Source organism: Drosophila sulfurigaster, chromosome 3 (assembly GCF_023558435.1).
Source record: "Drosophila sulfurigaster albostrigata strain 15112-1811.04 chromosome 3, ASM2355843v2, whole genome shotgun sequence".
Classification (NCBI taxonomy): domain Eukaryota; kingdom Metazoa; phylum Arthropoda; class Insecta; order Diptera; family Drosophilidae; genus Drosophila; species Drosophila sulfurigaster.
In genome coordinates this window covers 11,041,166-11,059,914 of record NC_084883.1, presented here as the reverse complement: position 1 = coordinate 11,059,914, position 18,749 = coordinate 11,041,166, and the positions used below count along the sequence as shown (strand labels likewise).

The 18,749-nt window shown below is 33.9% G+C and overlaps 6 protein-coding genes across 7 annotated transcripts; all 6 read right to left on the bottom strand.

Moving 5' to 3' along the window:
- Positions 1 to 36: 36 nt before the first annotated feature.
- On the bottom strand, positions 37 to 2,650 carry LOC133844592 (ras-related protein Rap-2c). The gene is made up of 4 exons (XM_062278663.1): positions 2,262 to 2,650; positions 744 to 881; positions 513 to 630; positions 37 to 263 (listed from the first exon to the last, which is right to left on the bottom strand). Exons 1-4 carry the CDS (start codon positions 2,394 to 2,396, stop codon positions 106 to 108), a joined length of 549 nt encoding a protein of 182 aa, XP_062134647.1. The 5' UTR covers positions 2,397 to 2,650; the 3' UTR covers positions 37 to 105.
- A 1,054-nt stretch (positions 2,651 to 3,704) lies between these two features.
- LOC133844584 (large ribosomal subunit protein uL11) lies at positions 3,705 to 4,980 on the bottom strand. The gene is made up of 5 exons (XM_062278646.1): positions 4,909 to 4,980; positions 4,785 to 4,846; positions 4,626 to 4,699; positions 4,392 to 4,572; positions 3,705 to 3,955 (listed from the first exon to the last, which is right to left on the bottom strand). The coding sequence occupies exons 2-5, from the start codon at positions 4,819 to 4,821 to the stop codon at positions 3,750 to 3,752; spliced, it is 498 nt and encodes a 165-aa protein (XP_062134630.1). The 5' UTR covers positions 4,822 to 4,846; positions 4,909 to 4,980; the 3' UTR covers positions 3,705 to 3,749.
- A 956-nt stretch (positions 4,981 to 5,936) lies between these two features.
- LOC133844581 (UDP-N-acetylglucosamine--peptide N-acetylglucosaminyltransferase 110 kDa subunit) lies at positions 5,937 to 13,285 on the bottom strand. 2 transcript variants are annotated; one of them, XM_062278644.1, is made up of 10 exons: positions 13,251 to 13,285; positions 12,868 to 13,169; positions 11,884 to 12,094; positions 11,637 to 11,820; positions 11,404 to 11,472; positions 11,137 to 11,333; positions 8,601 to 8,796; positions 6,800 to 8,531; positions 6,555 to 6,735; positions 5,937 to 6,498 (listed from the first exon to the last, which is right to left on the bottom strand). In XM_062278644.1, the coding sequence occupies exons 2-10, from the start codon at positions 13,001 to 13,003 to the stop codon at positions 6,240 to 6,242; spliced, it is 3,165 nt and encodes a 1,054-aa protein (XP_062134628.1). In that variant the 5' UTR covers positions 13,004 to 13,169; positions 13,251 to 13,285; the 3' UTR covers positions 5,937 to 6,239. The 2 variants fall into 2 exon arrangements, with proteins under 2 accessions (XP_062134628.1, XP_062134627.1); XM_062278643.1 differs by having other exon boundaries at positions 13,230 to 13,280.
- Positions 13,286 to 14,538: 1,253 nt separating this feature from the next.
- On the bottom strand, positions 14,539 to 15,882 carry LOC133844586 (large ribosomal subunit protein eL39). The gene is made up of 3 exons (XM_062278648.1): positions 15,733 to 15,882; positions 15,540 to 15,643; positions 14,539 to 14,675 (listed from the first exon to the last, which is right to left on the bottom strand). The coding sequence occupies exons 1-3, from the start codon at positions 15,733 to 15,735 to the stop codon at positions 14,627 to 14,629; spliced, it is 156 nt and encodes a 51-aa protein (XP_062134632.1). The 5' UTR covers positions 15,736 to 15,882; the 3' UTR covers positions 14,539 to 14,626.
- A 151-nt stretch (positions 15,883 to 16,033) lies between these two features.
- On the bottom strand, positions 16,034 to 16,843 carry LOC133844585 (probable protein BRICK1-B). The gene is made up of 2 exons (XM_062278647.1): positions 16,649 to 16,843; positions 16,034 to 16,217 (listed from the first exon to the last, which is right to left on the bottom strand). Exons 1-2 carry the CDS (start codon positions 16,767 to 16,769, stop codon positions 16,108 to 16,110), a joined length of 231 nt encoding a protein of 76 aa, XP_062134631.1. The 5' UTR covers positions 16,770 to 16,843; the 3' UTR covers positions 16,034 to 16,107.
- Positions 16,844 to 17,282: 439 nt separating this feature from the next.
- On the bottom strand, positions 17,283 to 18,576 carry LOC133844583 (uncharacterized). The gene has a single exon (XM_062278645.1). The coding sequence runs from the start codon at positions 18,481 to 18,483 to the stop codon at positions 17,356 to 17,358; it is 1,128 nt and encodes a 375-aa protein (XP_062134629.1). The 5' UTR covers positions 18,484 to 18,576; the 3' UTR covers positions 17,283 to 17,355.
- Positions 18,577 to 18,749: the final 173 nt, after the last annotated feature.

The following is an 18,749-nucleotide window of genomic DNA, read 5'->3' as shown; positions in this document are numbered from 1 at the left end:
TGACAATAAGTCTGAAGTGTGAAGCTGAACAGGTCATTATCATTATGACATACATATAAGTGATTTTTATTTTTAACTATAATTATCTTAGATATTTACAAATTTCTATAAAAGCGTACAACAACAGTATTTCTTTTTTTGTCGTTTTTCTTGTGTTAAATTCATTTCTCGAACAATCGTGGCAAAGACTTCATTGACATTTATTCGATCTTTTGCTGATGCTTCAATAAATGGACATTCCCAAAGTTGTGCCAAGGCATTTCCTGAAATGGATAGACAAATATACGATTATTACTAAGCAAATAAGTTTAAATGGTTATTTTTGAAGATCTGTTATTTCTTTTTCAAAAATAAGATACGAATCTGAACAAATATGTCCTAAATTAGATTACTACATCTGTTATTCTCTATAATCGAAAATTTGAAAAGAGTAATTGTTCTTGACCAGCTTAATAAAAACCTTGACATCTTATCTTAAAGTATTTGATAAATTAAAATACGATGAAAATTACCTTCAGCAGTAGACACCTCTCTTTGGCAGTCCAAATCGAATTTATTCGCTACAAGTAATATTGGAGCTGGCTGACTTCCTTTAACGCGAGTAATCACATTTTTCATACTAGAAATATCCTGAAAATGCAGAAATGTGACAAAGAATTTTAAAAATCATTAAAAAATTGAATAAATTAATTTTAAAAATTATTGAATTTCAAAAAGGCGAATATTTTGTAATATAGACCTACCTGAAATGTTTGATGATTAGTCAGCGAGTACATCACAATAAATCCATGTCCATTCTTAATGTAGAGATCTCTCATAGAAGCAAACTGCTCCGTCCCTGCCGTATCCAGTATTTCCAAAACGCAGGGAGAGCTATCCACCTAAGGTAAAAGTACATATATTTACTTTATTAAACACTATAGGTATTTATACTCAAACTACAAAAATACAAAAAAGTGTAAGGTATTCTTGCGACATTACACGATTAATATAATTAAAATATTTGTATAAAGGTGACAAAATGGGTTCATTTAAAATTGACAACGCCTTTGTCGAAGTAAGAGAAGAGAAGAGAAGGCTAACTTTCGAGACTACCATTGAGTCATCATAACATACTATGTAAAACTACAAGAGGCCTCAGAAAACAGCTTAAAATTAACGTAACATTTGGTTGGTTTGCTTTGTGTTCTTTTTTTTTTTTAATAAACAGAGTACATCAAAATGTATGAAATAAATGTCAAGTTTTTCATTGTCTAGAGTTAATTCAATTAACAGGCAGGCAACATGTTTTTCCAACTGTTTTTGCAGTTGGACAACAGCAGGATTGACCCGGACTATTGTCTGGACAGCACACACCAATATAGTAAGCATTCTAGGCAGTCGCTGCCGGCGTTATCTATCTTTGGCAGTAAATACACCACCCATACACTGACCCGCCCGCCTATGTCATGCGCGAATAAAGTTGACGCGAATAAAACGTGTAGTTTGTTGCTGTCTTGACAAATGCTCGTCGACGCGACAGTCCAGTCGCAGCCACCGGTGGTCGGTGAGTCGGCAACAACCATACAGTCAGACATAGCCACCACCCAGACCGACCGACGCAACACAACCACAACACAACAGGGTATTTTTAAACACATATGAATGTATGTGCATATATACAAATACATGTATGTATCCTACATACATACATACACACACAAATGTGTCTGCTATTATTCTACATACAAACACATTACAAAATGAACATAAACGTTCTACCAACGACGACTTTAAAGTGCATTTATCAAACTTAGTTTGTATGCAGCGAATGCATAGCTTGTTGTTTCCCAAAAGGAATACAAGTTTATACACATGAATGCAGACTCACACACGCATACGTACGTTGTATGTTGATTCTCAATGTTTAGTATTATACACCTACATGCAATATGAGTATGTTAATGTACGCATTACACATTTAAATGCAATATATGCATGTAATAATATATGATATTTTATGTATAAGCATAAATACAGACATACAAACCAGTATATTATACATACGTATGTACATTCATCTATACTTATGTATGTACATATATCTATGCATGTAGATACGAAAATGGTAGATGAATGTTCTTATTAATACATACATATGCACAAACACAAGTATAAATGCTGATTACAAGATGTGTGATGCATGCATACACTTGAATGTACATATCTACTTATACATATACATGTACGGACGTATGTATGCAAAAGCGTATGTAACAAACCTCTATTTCCTTTCGATAGAAGTCCTCAATTGTGGGATCATATTTTTCAATAAAACATCCCGACACGAATTGAACAGTTAGGGCCGATTTACCAACTCCGCCAGATCCGAGCACAACAACTTTAAACTCTCGCATGTTTAAAACACAATCTTTTATAATGTACAACGGATTGTTTCACAACTTAAAATTATATATTTAATGCTTCACTTAAAGAGAAAAACGATTCATATACATTTGCATTGTGGATAATTCAAATAGATGAATGTTAATGAACAACAAAATACGATGAATGCAATTGCACGTAATGACAAGATTATTTAGTTTTTATTTTTCTGGCAGACAGTCATTATACTCATATGAATAGACACTGGCATTCAGTGAAAACGGACACTAGAGATGAGTAATACTTAAGTAATCAGTCCGTGTCACTGAACTGTCTTTGAACATCAAAATGTAACGATAAAATAACTATAAAAATAAAGACAAAAGTGGCTTTGTGTCGTTAACACATGTTTCTAGATTATTCAATAAAAACGGTTCTATTGGGAACTATACCCAAAAATAATATAAAATTATTAGTTAAATGGGGAACTACTAAAATACATTGCAACTTCTATGTGGGTTATGTAATTGCTAAAGAATTACAACCGATTAATATCGATCAATTTCACTCAGATCAGTAGAACGATTCGTAAGCCAAGCAAGAAATTTATACGTACTACTATAATCCTATTATGTACGTATTGTATTTTCAATCACTATAAACAATAACTATTAAATTCAGGATTACAAACATTAATGAAAGAAATACGATATGGAAAACTATTACATTTCGCAATTTCTCATAAATTGTGACTTCGTCGCGTAATTAAAAGAATTTCACTATTCGAAATTATTTCTAAATTTAAAAGATCTTTATTTCAAAAATGCTATTTTAAATATCACAATTATAAATAATTGCGCCTGGCATTCATCGGTTAATATCGGTCAAAAATAATAGACTATTTTTTAACATTTATTTTTTTCCTACGTTAGTTTCTTCTATTTGACAATTCTGTAGATCTATAAAATTAAAATATGGTAAAACAATCTTTAAATTTATTTTGTATGATTGTTAAAATATTCCAACATATGAAAATTACCTCAAATTCTAGTAGCTGCCATGAGTTCAAATATAAAAATTAAATGATCTGAAATATTTCAACTTTAAGGAATTTGTGCTTTGAATCAATCCACTAAATATCTGGTATTATCGATAACACATGATTTGTCCGTCGAAAAGTACCCGATATTTTCTTTTAGCGCTCCGGCATTGATAGATATCATGAACTAAATTCCATAAAGCTATTTCTCATCGATAGAATTTAATGTTATATTCCAGATTCTGAAAAAGATGCACAGATACTAATTGAACATGTCTTCTATTGAATATTTCACATCACGGATTGTAAAATAGCAGATTTATTAAGTGTTCAAAGAAATTAATATTTATTCTGCTGGGACTTCAATAGCTCCATTATTGAGGTCGTCAATAACATCATGAGGGTGCTTTCCGTCAACAGTGCAACCAACACTTTGGGCAGTGCCAAGGACTTCCTTGCAGGTTCCCTTCAGCTCACGCGCCATCGACCTAGGTCTCATTGTACGAGCGATAGCCAATATATCATCAAAGGAAATGTTTCCACTGTGCTTGACTGAAATAGGTGGTAGAAAAATTGATTAGTGAATATTTTAAAGAGCGTGGCTTAAGCAAATGCTATATCTCTAACATGCACCTAATCAGTTTAGTTAAACTGAAACCTTATCAGTTCCCGTACACCTTAAAATACCTTTGTCTAACTTTATTTACATTTGGTTGCACGTGCGTGGCGTGGATCAAACCTACTTGGAGACTTGACTTTGTTTTATCTTCTCTATTAATTAAATGCATCGCACCACCACATTTAAAAAGCAATATCCATGAATCTGCTTTTAGCTTTTAACTCAGTAAATTGTTACATGTCTACTGAACATGATTTTAAAAACATTATTCAACTGACACGCATTTTGGAACTGGCATTCGACCGGGACAACTAAACACAACAATAGTTTTGACGCTTTTATCCATTTTCACCAAGATTCTTTACTTACTGTTCTTTTGCTTCTTCCTATCACGTGGAGGTTCCTTCAATGCCTTAATAATCAACGAGGCAGCTGATGGTACCACAGAAATGGTAGCCTGCCTGTTTTGGATGGTCAGGCAGACGGTAATCTTCAAACCCTTCCAGTCCGAGGTGGCCTTTGCAATATCATCACCAACTTTTTTGGGAGACTGAAACAAGTGTTAGCATCGGGCAAAAATAGAGATAAAATGAAAATACTCACCAGACCGAGAGGACCGATTTTGGGAGCCAGAGACGAAGTAGCTCCAACCTCGCCACCAACGCAGCGCAAGTAAACTAAAATCATTCAAAAAAACAAAAACTTAAATTTTGCCGCTATATTTGCAAACTTAATATGTAAACAATTCAAACAGAAACCTACCTAATTTTACTTCCGTGGGATCGAATTTAGGAGGCATCTTTTTATACTGGTGGTTTGAACCGCTGAAACATAAAGATTATTTATTAATTTAAAGATTTTTTATAAGCAAAATTCGACGACGTACCTTCAGCTAAAATGCCAAAAGGAGAAAGAGACATCAACACGGTTGTCAAATTGTGAGTGATTTCCGGTAAAAAGATGGAGAATATCCGCTATTTGGAACAGTGGAATGAAACACATTTTCACAATGGTTGATATATTGTTATATATTTAATAAATTAAGTGTGTATTTCGTTAAATTGAACTACTATTTATATTTATTGTCGCCTTGTACATTTACAATTTTGTATATCATTGCTCAAACAAGAGTGTTTGTAAGTTGCTAATAATCATTTTCTTTATTTGACAATCTCCATTTGATTCAGCTTTACGCCGATTATTTTCACTGAATCAGATGGAAAACCTTGCCAGAGGCCCAATGTGGAAAAATAAGAACAAAAAATACTAATAATATATATGGAAAGATATATAAATTAGTAAATATAGTATATATTTTGTTAAAGAAAATTAATAATATTAAAATATGAATATTAATAATTGATTAAATTCTACGGTTAACTTTATATTATTATTAAAGCAGGAATATAAGGTTGTTGCCTGTTTAAGTATAAACCTAATTCAAAAATAGTTGCGCCAATTTTTAGCTATTACATAATCTTCTCTATTAATATTTATGTTATCGATAGTATGGCACTTCATTGGTTTTTTGAGGCAGGTATTTCTAAAATATCGCAACGGTTAAATAAAACCATTCAAACTTTCGTCTTTTGGTTGCTCATCCAATAATAACTGTTATTACACTAAAGTACAAATTGCTTTATCTAGTACATATTTGACTATATCAACTTTACCTTATTTTTGAATTGAGAAAAACAAAATAAAATAAATATGTTGCTAAATTTAAGGCGATCCCAATCCGCTCAGCATTTGCGGTTCACTTTAGCTCCAACGCTGGTGTTCTGCAACTTTATAATAGTATCATTATCATGAGATATTTTTTTAACTCAACAATAAAATCCAGTTTTCACAATGGAAATTAAAAATCAAACAGAAAAAACAAAGCTTATTGATTTTATATGAAGGGTGTGATGATGCTGTGTTCAATATTAAGCGATTTATTTTTTGTTTGTTTCTAATACAAGGTAACGTCTTATTTTAAAAGGTCAAAATGTTTATGAGAGCATGTTAAATTGATCAAAAATAAGAATACGTGTAAATAGTTACACTTTAATTGTTTCTTATACAGAAATATTTTTTGTAGGTATACATGAAACATACATATATATATATGTCACAGAAATTCAAACTAAATAGGCATACGCTCTCCTCCCCATCCCCAGTCGTAGTTCTCCAACTCTCCCAGTCTGCTTGCTCCACTTCCAAAGTTTATAAACTTTATTCTGCTGCAATGTGATCGGGTAGTTCATTCCTTTGAAATCGTTTCCACATGCGCGAAAACAGATTTTCTAAGCCTTTGGCATATTGTGAACAGTCGAACAGTGGACTGTCGACTCGTGCTTTCCATACTTTAGCTCGCAAAGCTTTTAAATATTCTCTATCCGTTCCTAAGCGAATTGCGATGTCTTGATATTCATCTCGGCTGCGCGCTATTAATTCTGGACAACCAAGCGTAGCTAATTGAGATGCAGCAACTCTGTAATATGAAGGAACATTATATGTATAATCAATTTAGGATGAAGAAGTATATACCTGGAAGCTAATGTCTCGCCGGGTAAGGTAACAACTGGGGTTCCCGTCCATAGAACGTCCATTGATGTTGTATGGCCATTGCACAGAGGAGTATCTAAGCAAATATCAGCTAATTGACCACGGCGAACGTGTTCTTCTTTGGCGGCCACATTTGAGAATATAATTCGATCAGAAGAAATACCTAAAAATAAAACATTTATTAGATTTCGAATAGGATTTCATATTTACTTTAAAGCTAATCTTACCCAAATCGCTGACAGACTTTTTAATATTTTGCTCGCCAACCGCTGGAAACCGAAGCAGCCACAACACAGATTTCGGTACATTTTTTAAGATAACCACCCAGGACTGCAGAGTTTGGGGATCGATTTTATAAAGTTGATTAAAGTTACAATAAACTATAGCGTCATCGGGTAGCATATATTGACGACGTGTGGTAATAACAATATTTTGTGGAACCTCCTCTCCCGTTGCTGCCTTATTGTTCGTCTGAGTCGTAGCCAAACCATTTTGCACGACGACACCATTCAATGATGTTTGCACTTGACCAGAAGCTATCATTGACACAATCTGTGTAGTGCTTGGCAACTCCGCCACTTTAAGTGTAATTTCGACCGGTTTATTTGCATTTGCAACGACTTCTTTGATCTCCTTTACTTCAGTGTTTTCTACCAAAGGTGAGAGGTCCGTGGCATTGATGACGGCAACATTATCGACAACGGAAGATTGCTGCTTGTCGCAAACAATGATACGCTCTTTAAGATGCGGAAACATTTGCTTGTGATCACCAATGAAGTACGTGTAAGGCATATACGAAAGCTTCTCGCTGTACTGATTGGCCAATTCCATGGGACTGGTTACAGCATCGGTGATAATATAATCCATAAAACTGGCACCACTTGTGCCTGGATAGCCAAGCCACATCACTTGAATGGGGGCCGGTCTCAATGCGAATATTTCATTTCGTGCGCCCTTGGTGTAACCATTCATGTTCACTAAAATGTGGATGCCGTCATTGTAGATCTGATCAGCTGCTTTCCCATTGCAGGGCATGACGGAAAGATCAACAAAATGTTCAGCTTCACGGCTAATCTTATGCCGGAACGTTGTACCATCATCAGGACTGAGGGCGTAGCAGAAGATCTCAACTTTGGAGCGATCATGCAAACCTGGCACCGATTGCATCAAATGTGAGGTAGGGTGATTACCAAAATCAGAGCTTAAATAGCCAATCTTGATGCGACCGTCACTTGGCAATTCGCGAGCAAAAATATATGGTTGCTTGTGCAGCACATGCACCTTTTCCAAGCAGAGATTTGCGTGTCTTGCGGCAATCGCGCGCCGGAATTCATGCGTCAATGGATATAACATTGAGTGATGCGGATGTACCGAGGGCAACCGATTTTTGTCCAATTGCTCTGCTACAATGCTCACTAGTTTCTTCATACGAACATCATAATCCGTCCAGTCGCACACAATTTGCAAACAATGCGCCAGATTACAATATGCATCGGGAAAGTCTGGTTTAAGTTTGAGTGCTGTACGATAAGATTGTATGGCTTCGGGAATATTTCCCGAATCCTTATGAATGCTGGCCAAATTGCTGTGTGCGTCGGCAAAGGCCGGATTAATTTGAATAGCTCTCGTATAACATTGCAGTGCACCACTGACATCCTGCAATTCCTTTAAAGTGTTGCCCATATTGGAATAGGCGTCGGCGAAAGTGGGCTGAATGCGAATTGCTTCCTTGTAATGCATGAGGGCCTCCTTCAGTTTGCCTTGTTGTTGCAACACCGATGCCAGATTCGAGTGTGCCGCAGCAAAATCCGGAAACACTTCAAGAGCTTTTAAATAAAGACGCGTGGCATCCTCAATGAATCCTTGTTCACGCTTAATGTTTGCCAAATTGTTAAGTGAGTCGGCATGGTTGGCACAAAGTCGCAGAGCTGTATTATAGCAATCTTCCGCTTCCTTGACCTAATAAATAGAGCATGCATGGAGACCGTGAAATTATTGTGGTAGATGTTTTTATTATATTGTTCTTACCTGCCCTTTCTCTTTGAGCGCATTTGCCAGATTGCAATAAGCATCGGGAAAGTTGGGTTGCAGTTCAATTGCTCGCCGGTATGTGTCGATGGCCAAATCAATAAGGCCTTGCTCATAATAGACGCAAGCCAGGTTGCCATGAACCACAGCATTGTTGGGCGATAGATTTAGAGCTCGCAAATATGCAGCCACAGCCCTAGAATTGAAAAATGTTTCTTCATTTAAGACGAGTATTTAATGTCAATGAGAGGGAAAAGCTAATGCAAAGCTTTTACGAAAAAACGCAGTTTCAAACCTGAAAATCGAGAGGGATGCAAGTAAAATTGTAAATTGTTATTCTCCCCATCCTCTAGTTTATATATATATTTTGAAAACAAAACCTGCAAGTGCAACCAGTAAAAATATCTTATCTTGAAGGAAGTTGCGGCAATGTAGCCTGATAAAATATACATCAAACATAAACTTGAACTTATCTTTCTGCAATCTATTTATAGCCACTTGCATAGAACAAAAATAATACAAAAATAAAAACAAATTGGTTTAACAATTAAATCGGACGATTAAATACTCTAGCAAGCGAGGACATAAATATTTTACTAACACTAAAATTAGGTAATATATGAATACTTAATAAAACAAAGTTAGTTATTTGAACAAACATCTTATAAAATACTTTACCGTTTCCAGCATAATCGTAGGAAATTGAAATAACGTAAAGGATTTTGATTTCCATTTGTACTTTTGTTAAAATGTTGATTTAGTCTAATGGGAACAATTGTATAAACAACTACGCATTGGCAATCCATGATGATAGAAATATATATATGCTATATTGGCACTGTAATATTCAAATACATCGCAAAACTTTTCCATTCAGGAACACACTCGGAATCATCAAATGTGCGAACGCATTTGTAGTCAGTTAATATTTAAGCAGATTCTAAAATTATAAGGCCTTTCGAATTTCTTGGACTTTTAAACGCAACAACAAAATAAAGACTTCGGTAAACCACCCACCAAAAAAAAAAAAAAGAAAACCATATGCCATTATTTGAATTATACAAAATTACGTTGAAGATAATTTCTACACCCTGTAAACGTAAATAACAAATTAAGTGTCAGAAGAATGTCGTATATATTTTTGAAGTAGCCAAAACACATCAAAGTCATGTTTGTTTCAAAAATATCGTCTTTTATATATATGTACATATAAGTAAAATAATTTTTCAGCTTCAATCTTTGTAGACTTTTTATTATAATTTGTTTAACTATTTCATAAGTATATCAATAAGGTAACAACATAAACTGATTTTTTATTGCTAACATTTCCCAGGGTATACATACATATGTCTTCACCGTGAAAATGTTTGCTCAAACTATATGTGTGTATGTTTACTATGCAAAATTCTAATTATGTTTGTATCGAATATTAGATGACGCACATCACAAAATAAAGATCGCATCCACTACTGAGCATATTTTTGTATGTGTGCACACCACAATTAACTTTTACATTGGAGGTCAACAATTTTTGTGAAGGAAATTCTCAATAGAAGTATATATCTATGTAAATATATGAAACAATAATATAAGGTGTTCCAACAAAGATAGATATTTTTAGAATTCCTAGAGGAAAGTACGAAGCGTGCTCAAGAATCTATAGTATTAATTATAATACGGATGGATTATGTAAATAAGTAAATAGTAAAAAAAAAATAAGTAAATACAATGACAGCAATGTATTCTCTGAAATAAGTTTGTCAAAGATGAATATTTTTTCCAATTTTCAATGCCATCTTTAGTCGAATAAAACAAACAAGAAATTTATAAACAATACGAGGCACCCTGCACATCAAGCACATTCCCATTTGGCCTCTCACATATCTTTGCCAAAATTTGAAAGCGTCGCAAGCGCCACAAGGCAACACAAGGCATATCTCGTCGACTTCCATGATAAACAGTTTGTGAAATAAGTTTTCTTTTATATTAACTAACTTATAATTATTATCTAAAATTTCATATCACGCTGAGCTGCTAAAGAAAATTCAATTTATCAGGTTGGGTCTCCTAATAATTGATTTGGACAAGGTGCCAAAAAAGAGGAGGCAGAATCTCTTTCTTCAGATAAATGAATATTTGGACCTTCCAATTGTTTCTTAAATATTTGTTTTGATTATTCTAAACCAACACACCATAATTAAGAAACGCTCTTGATCTTAAGCGCACAAGGTATGTATGTCTAAATTCTTAATTTATTTATTATTTGACCCAAAAAATATAATAGCCTCTAGCATCTACAATCACTTAGATTTAGATAGATACTGGAAGTGAGACATAAGCATAAGTTAATAAAATTTGTGATTTTTTTAAAGTCTTCCTAACTGTTCGTAATGGGTTAAAAGAAAGCAGGGTAATATAGTTGGTATCGAGAAAAAAGAAAACATCTTAAGCCAACTATGAATAAAGGCCAAAGAAAATAATCATAAAACTTTCAGTTCAACTGTTTTTTTTTTTTTAAACAGCAAAATGTACTAACCTGTCAAAAATTCTGGCCTCTTTAAGCACATTTCCTAAGTTAATATATGCGTCTAAGAAATTGGGATCGAGAGTTACAGCTTTTTCGAAATGATGAATAGCTAGCCAGATTTCGCCTTGCGCATTAAACACACAGCCCAAATTGCTCCATGCGACGGCAAACCCTGGGCAGGTTTCAATTGCCTTCAGGTAACAGGCCTACAAAAATAATAATAGTTTAATGACTTGTACTCTTGCCGCTTTAACTATGAAATTAACTAGTACACACCTTCGCTTCCTCTAAGCGTCCTAGAGCTTTAAGCAGGTTTCCCAAGTCGCTGCGCACACAGTACAAGTCCTGCAACAAAGATTGTATGTATTGAGTGTTTATAATCATTTACAGAGTTTTCGAAGTTGCTTAGGCCTCTTTAAAAAACTTCTAAAAATAACCCAGACTAACACAACATTTCGCTCGACTATCGATTTGAAATTTTGTTACAAATAATCTCTTGATGTACTTACGGGATTATATTGCAATGCTGTTATATAAGCTTGCACTGCCGACTCCATATCGCGAGCGGCAACCAAAGCAGCTGCCAAATTAATATATCCATCGATGAAGTCAGGCTTTAAGCGCACAGCTCGACGATAGTTATCTAATGCTTCTTGCAGCTGTCCTCGCTCCTTATACACATTTCCTAGATTGCTAATGAAACGAGAATTCGGTTAGTTAAATACATTATTCAAATCTATGATCGAAATGACTCACCTATATGCTTCTGCGAGTAGTGGATTTTGTTTTATTGCCAAAGTCGAAAATTGAGCGGATTTATCGAGTCGTCTACATTGAAAATGAATTGATGATAAGAGTAATAGCACTCCGGTGTTGGTGCTGTCTTGTCGCCATAACTGCATACAATGCTTTTCTGCATTCTCATAATCTACAGCTTGATATTCACGATGCGCCAACTCCAGCAGTCCTTCAAACAGAAAAAAATTTAGTTTTTAATTATTGTGATTATAGTGTTCTTTAGTATTGTATAATAAAATAAGAAAACTGTTGTAAAGTTGAAACGGTTGTAAAACTAACTTTGCTTTCCAAAATTTATAGTTATAGTACCCTATTTTGCTGACTAAATTTACGTTAAAACTATTTTTCATATCAATCTTAGATTAAAACAAAAAAAAAACAAACATTCGAAGTGTGCTGTGGAAAGTATTTTTTTAAGCGGCCTGGTTTGGGACACTATTTTATTGCATGTTCTTGTTTTCCGGTTGAATCAAATAATAAATTAGTTATCAGTGTGGTAGTTAGTAAATGGCCCTTTTTCACAGTAGTAGAAGTGATACTAAATTGACATTTGATTAACGTCAAAGATGTGAATCATTTGCACTATCTCATAGAGTTATCAGGCGCATAATTGATTGTGAAACAATAATGACAACCCTAAAAATTACATATGTACATATTTTGGTTTAACTTTTGTAAATTTCATTAAACATAAAGGTTTTTGTCACAAGGTCAACATACTTTTCTAACTTACTGTATATTCTCACACACAAACTTAAGTACACATACATAAGTTGATGGAATTTTCCATAGTTTTTTGCGTATGCATTATTATACATATATATGTATGTAAATAAGAATTGATGTTCACATACATATAAATGCGTGCACATTCACACACAACACACATTATGATATATACCTAAGTACATGTGTATATAAACTTGTAATCAATCCGCTTACCGACAGAGGACAGCGATGGATTTTCATTTGATTTTCCAACTGCATTGTTGTTAGATAAATGATTTTGTGGCTGCTGCAGTAGGGAATGTGTCGAGGAGTGCTGCTGCGTCTGTTGACCCTGTCCTTGAGCGTGCATTTTTACCGTTGGTTCCTCATATATAATTTGATATATATATATGTATGTAAGATTGATAGACGATGTTCAAAACTTTTTGTCTAAAATCAATAAATCACAATCAGTGGCAATGGCACTGCAAAAAAACACTTTCACTCGATTCACAGTTTAGGAACCAATCAGTTATCTGCAAATACAATATACCATATTTCATAAATAGCAACAGAAAATTATAAAAAGGGCTAACAATTTTAAAACAAAAACAAACTCTTCACATCTCCTCCAGCTGCTACAACAAATAATAACCTTACATTCATTGATAATCAGCGTGACCGCAATTCGGCTATTCTTTACGTCTTGGAATATACCAAAATATACCGTCTTATATTTGTTCTGTATAGGGTATGGAAAATTTACGAAAAATGGGCGTAAAAAGACTTAACTTTTAAAGGATTTTGTCTCTGTTTGATCAAATCGAAGCAAATTTAGAAGTTATTTTTAAAACCATTCCAACCATTTAATATTTATATTGTGGGTAAGTAATTTGGTTCTCCTTTTAAATGCATTAACAAGTGTTTTTTTATATTATCTAGTATTTTTTAATTTCATGATGCTAAGTTAGCATTGCTAACGTATAAAATTTTCCTATATTCGGCGTTAACTTAACGTACTTTTGAAGGTTATATGTATGTATGTACATAGGTAAGTAAAATTAAATGTACATTGTACATATGAGCGTACACACATAAATAAGTTGATATAATGTCATAATATTAAATTCCGATGCCAACGTCGATAAAAAGACGTTTATACTGAACTGATTCTATAATATACACGTATAATTTTGTTGCCAAATGTTTCTATTATTTGGGGACCATTGTTGATACTTATAAGAATTGGTTTCCTGGGATTTCTTTAGTTCACAGAAACCCCATTTAAACTGTTTTCAATATATTTTGTCATATGATGTGAAACATAGATACATGATGTGAAACATAGATACATGATGTTAATTTGTTATAATTCCGGACAAATTTATCCTGTCTTAAACCGCTTCATCCTAAAATAAAATGATCCAAAAATTTATGAATACCATTAAAAATTCCTTAAACCAAGTTGGCAGTGTCCGCGCTCTAAATGGCCGTCGATATATTGCTTGTTTGCCATTAGTCAAAAAATACTTTTTGATATCGCAAAAAATACAATATCATGGAGGGCCACACTGCTGAATTGTGTATAATACTACAATTGGGGGCCATGTTTGATATAAATAATTTTGACTAATTTACACCTATTGAGTAGTAATACTGTCACGCATGCGAACCTTCCGACCGTCATAAAGGGTGGTTGACATGAAGTTCAATTTTATAGTAAATATAATTTAATTCAAAAACATTTTTAAAATACTTCGCGACAGATTCAAACTAATCATGCGATGCTATCAATTCTTCAAACATTTCGCAAGCTTTATATAAAAACAAACAAGACCGTTACGTTGTCAATTTGATCTCTGAAACTGTAAATCCAATACGACTCGAATAAAACAAAATTTAAACTCTGTTTTCAGAAAAGCATTTTTATTTCATATTCTCAGTTATATTTGGAAGTCAAAACAACTGTAATGTAAAGACTGTGTCCACAAGCTTACAGCTTCAACTTGGTACGTCTCCAGTGACGGCGCTTAGCGTTGTACCTATAAACGAAAAAACAAACATTTTAAATTATTGTGGACAATAAATAGTGCATATTGAAAGGAAACATTTGAGCGAGGACCTACTACGAGATGCCGTAAAACAGATTTACAATTTCCAATACGCCTATGAAAACAATAATAGTTCTCTTTGGAAGTTTGGAATGAGTTTGCTAGACATACGTGATCAACAGTTTTAACTTTTGAGACACTACAACAATAACTATTACAATATCATATTCTGAATTACAGTTTTCACAAGTTGCAACCACGATTAAATCTAGAATTGTTAAAGCAGGCAGAGGTGCCTCTTGCTCAAACATTGATTGAATTTCATCTGCAGATGTCTTAAGGTTGCCAATATATTGTTCATGGCAACGAATGCCTTGAAAAGTGACTCTGGTTAACACATGACTGGCTCATGATTTAGACAACTGGAGCTTGCTTCCCGAAGATGGATAGTGGTTACACATTCGCCTGTATTTGGGTTGCCAGCCAGCCTACTGCTGTAGTTGTGATATTTTTAGCTGACGTTAAAGTAGACTTAGGTCAATCCTCTAGGCCAACTTGAGCTTTGTGTCACTTGTGCCATTAAAATTGTAATTGCAATATATGCCAGACTGGAAGGAGGCATCACCTTAACTTGCGATTAAATACCGGACAAAACATTTCGTACAATCATGATGTCGGCCCGCGTAAAACGGAAAACATTTCTATGTACTCTAGTGACACTTGCACGAACTCGACTTTACAGAAAGAAAACACTTCTGGAAGGCTTTTAAAACTTCAGCCAACAATTGCAATTGCAAAACAACACCAATATATTAATATTTTATAATCATTAACCACACAGAACACCCAACTTACCTAATGGTATTGCCTGTGCGCAAGCGAACCCATTGTGGAACTGATCTGTTCTGCTTTAACTTTTTAGCAAGCTTTTGCTTAATACGGAACGATTTGTGTGCCGCCTAGAAAATAAAAATATATTCGATATTATTTCATGTTTATATAGAAATAATAATTAGAGATTGACGAAAACATTAACGATTTTTCTTACCATTTCACCCGCCTTAGTCGAGAACCAGACCGGAAAGAGGGTTTTGTTTGTGACAACAGCTAGAGATGGGCAATAATTGCGAAGTACTTTTCATAGATATTTTAGCGTTATTATCGGAGCAACGCCTATCGATAGTTTCGAAAGATATGTGGTGATTTTATTTGTTTTCTATTCAATTTTTTAATTTAATCTAATTTTAATTTGTGCTTGTAATTTTTAAATACATATTGAAACTAGAAACTTGCTTCACTACCACTATTACAAAATTCGTAAATAAACACTTCCCCCAATAATAATTCAGTTTTTGTATGTTTTGTGTCTTTTTAATAAGAAAAGTAGCAATATATAATATTCATAATTCTACATATCAAAAGTTTACGTCAACGTTTCTCCTTGAGTTACACAAGCTTCCAAATAATCTATACGCCGTTCCAAAGTTGTAAGCTTCTCATTAAGCACCGCTAATCGTGATCGGCAGGACATATCTGAAAAAAAATTAATAAATCATTTTTAACGTAAGAATAACAATTTTATGGAATTCACAATACAACGAATTACAAAATAAAATGAATATTTTCTTTTAAATGTATGTTTTTGGCAAATAATTAGGAAATTAAAATGGTAAATATTTGCTTGCTCAACAAAGTACACTAGCCTTGCTCCCAAACACAATGACAGATTAGTTTGGGCGTCACCAAAATTACATATGACAAATGATGTACACAGTTTCAATGTTGTACTATAAGACACCGGTACTTTGAAGACCACTAAAAGATGTCAGATATGCGGCATGCATCTAGATATATGAATGTTCATAAATGTGTTAAATGTAAATATATAAATGTATACACATTGTTATGTACATATACATTCATATGTACATATATGACTAGGTGTAGACAGAAATTGCACTTACCAAATGAATTTAAAAAGTCTGTAATTCGTTTTATGCTTGCTGTGATGACTTCAATATATTCTCGGTTTGCCCAATCCTGATGAATTTGTTTCTGAACAGCTTCTCGATGAGCTCCGCTCATTTTAATATTGTTTTAATATGTTTATGTATGTATTGTGTTCAATTCAATGTTTACAGAAAGTGCGATAATGTGACCGTTTTAAATGAAAAGAAAAAGTACTAAATATTGCAACGACGTTCACAATGTCAATATTTTGTTAAAGAAAAAAAACACAACCGGCTAAATTAAATAAATAAAATCATTGAAAAATGTATGCACACTAAACTACCTACCACAAATTATGTTTAAATTTATACTGAAATTTATTCAGAAAAATCCATAGAAAAATTAATCTTATATTCACAATAGGGTTGTAATCATCCTTCTAGACGAATTTAAATGGCAAAGCAGATACCAACACTACTACTCTAGTTACTCCGATTAGAAGTCAGATAATAAGATGGAATGAAAACATCAACAGAGTTTATGAGCATTACGGGGATAGATTATAAGTTAGCAGATTATCCTATCCAAAAAACCCAACTCGTGAATATTTAAAAAATAAAAAAGGAAAGTCCAACGCATTGCGCAAACTTAAGTAGTCAAATCGCACATTTTGTATATAATTTCAGTTAATTATTAATTATATCATTACGTTTAAGAATCATCATTTTGGATGACTTTCTACATAGACTGTTGTATTATCTACGCTTAAGAACTGAGTTATGCTTAATGTTGATAACATCTTCATCTGGCCCTGGTAAAGAACATCGGCAATGATTTTCTCCGCATAGATCGCTTGCGCATTGTCCATCGATCGCAATTTATGCGCAATGATTTTGCCAAAATTTGTGAAGTGATCATCCAATTGATTATCGGCATTTTTAAATGCCAATTGAAACAACCGCTCAAAGTCAATATTAGAAATGCCGGCGGCTCTGCATTTTCCCATTGGAGCATCCGTGTCAGACAGTTGCGAAGATCCCGATAATGAGCGTTTCCTATTGCTTTTTATATATTTTTGACGGGTGGTTGAAAGCTGCTTTTCACGATTCACATCAACTGTATTTTGCTGCTCTACTAAATTTAACTTTTCATTTGCAGCATTATTTGTTGAGGTATTTACTGATTTTCTTCGGTCGCATATAATGCTGCTGCTGCTGTTGTCTGCCGGTAATATAATGTCCACCTCCTTTATTGTTGCCGATTGATTGGTCTGATTGTTGTTCGAATTAACTGTTTGAATACTGATAATTGGATCCACCTCGACTTCCTCAAATAAATTGGCACAGAATTCGTTGGCGCTTGTGCTTGGCGATAATTTGCTATTATGCGTATGGGTATCGTTGTTTTTCATCTGCTGTTTCGGCAAGCTTTCGGCGTCGGAAAACTCTTCGTATGTTTCTTGCTGCACCATGGCATTGTTATCTGTACTTTGCTGTTGTAAAGGTAGATTATTATCAGTCTGCTTTGATTTTTTCTCTGGGATTTCTTCGTCCTTCAGAAACATGAGAGATTCAAAGTATCGCCGCTTCGGGCAGTACGGTTCATACTTTTCACCTTTTTTCTTCACTTCATTATACTTGCGCAGCTGATGACGAAATGCACACCTTAGATTGTTAATCTTTTGCTTAGTTCTTTCAACATTGTACAGTTCTCCATGTTTAGTTGCTACTGCAATCAGCCTCATATACGCTTCTTGACGTCTGGTTCGATTTCGAAAATCAACTGAATCGGCTTTCCACAAGCATGGGTTGCTTTTGTATTCCTCAATGAAGTCGTCAATGAAATCCATATTTGTTTACTAATCGAACGCCACGATTAATAATAGATGCCAAAAATACGTTCGTATGGCATAAATTATATCTCTATATTATACTAAGAGACAATGTGTGACCGCAGCTTTTATTTGAAAATATACTTTTTTCTCAAATCCAAAAAATACTACTTACTCAATTATTTTTCTCTGGAATTGCAGAAAGTATTTGTTTCTAATTTGCTACAATGGAAATGAAACATATTTCGCGTATACTCTGACAAAATCATAGCAATCCAATTATT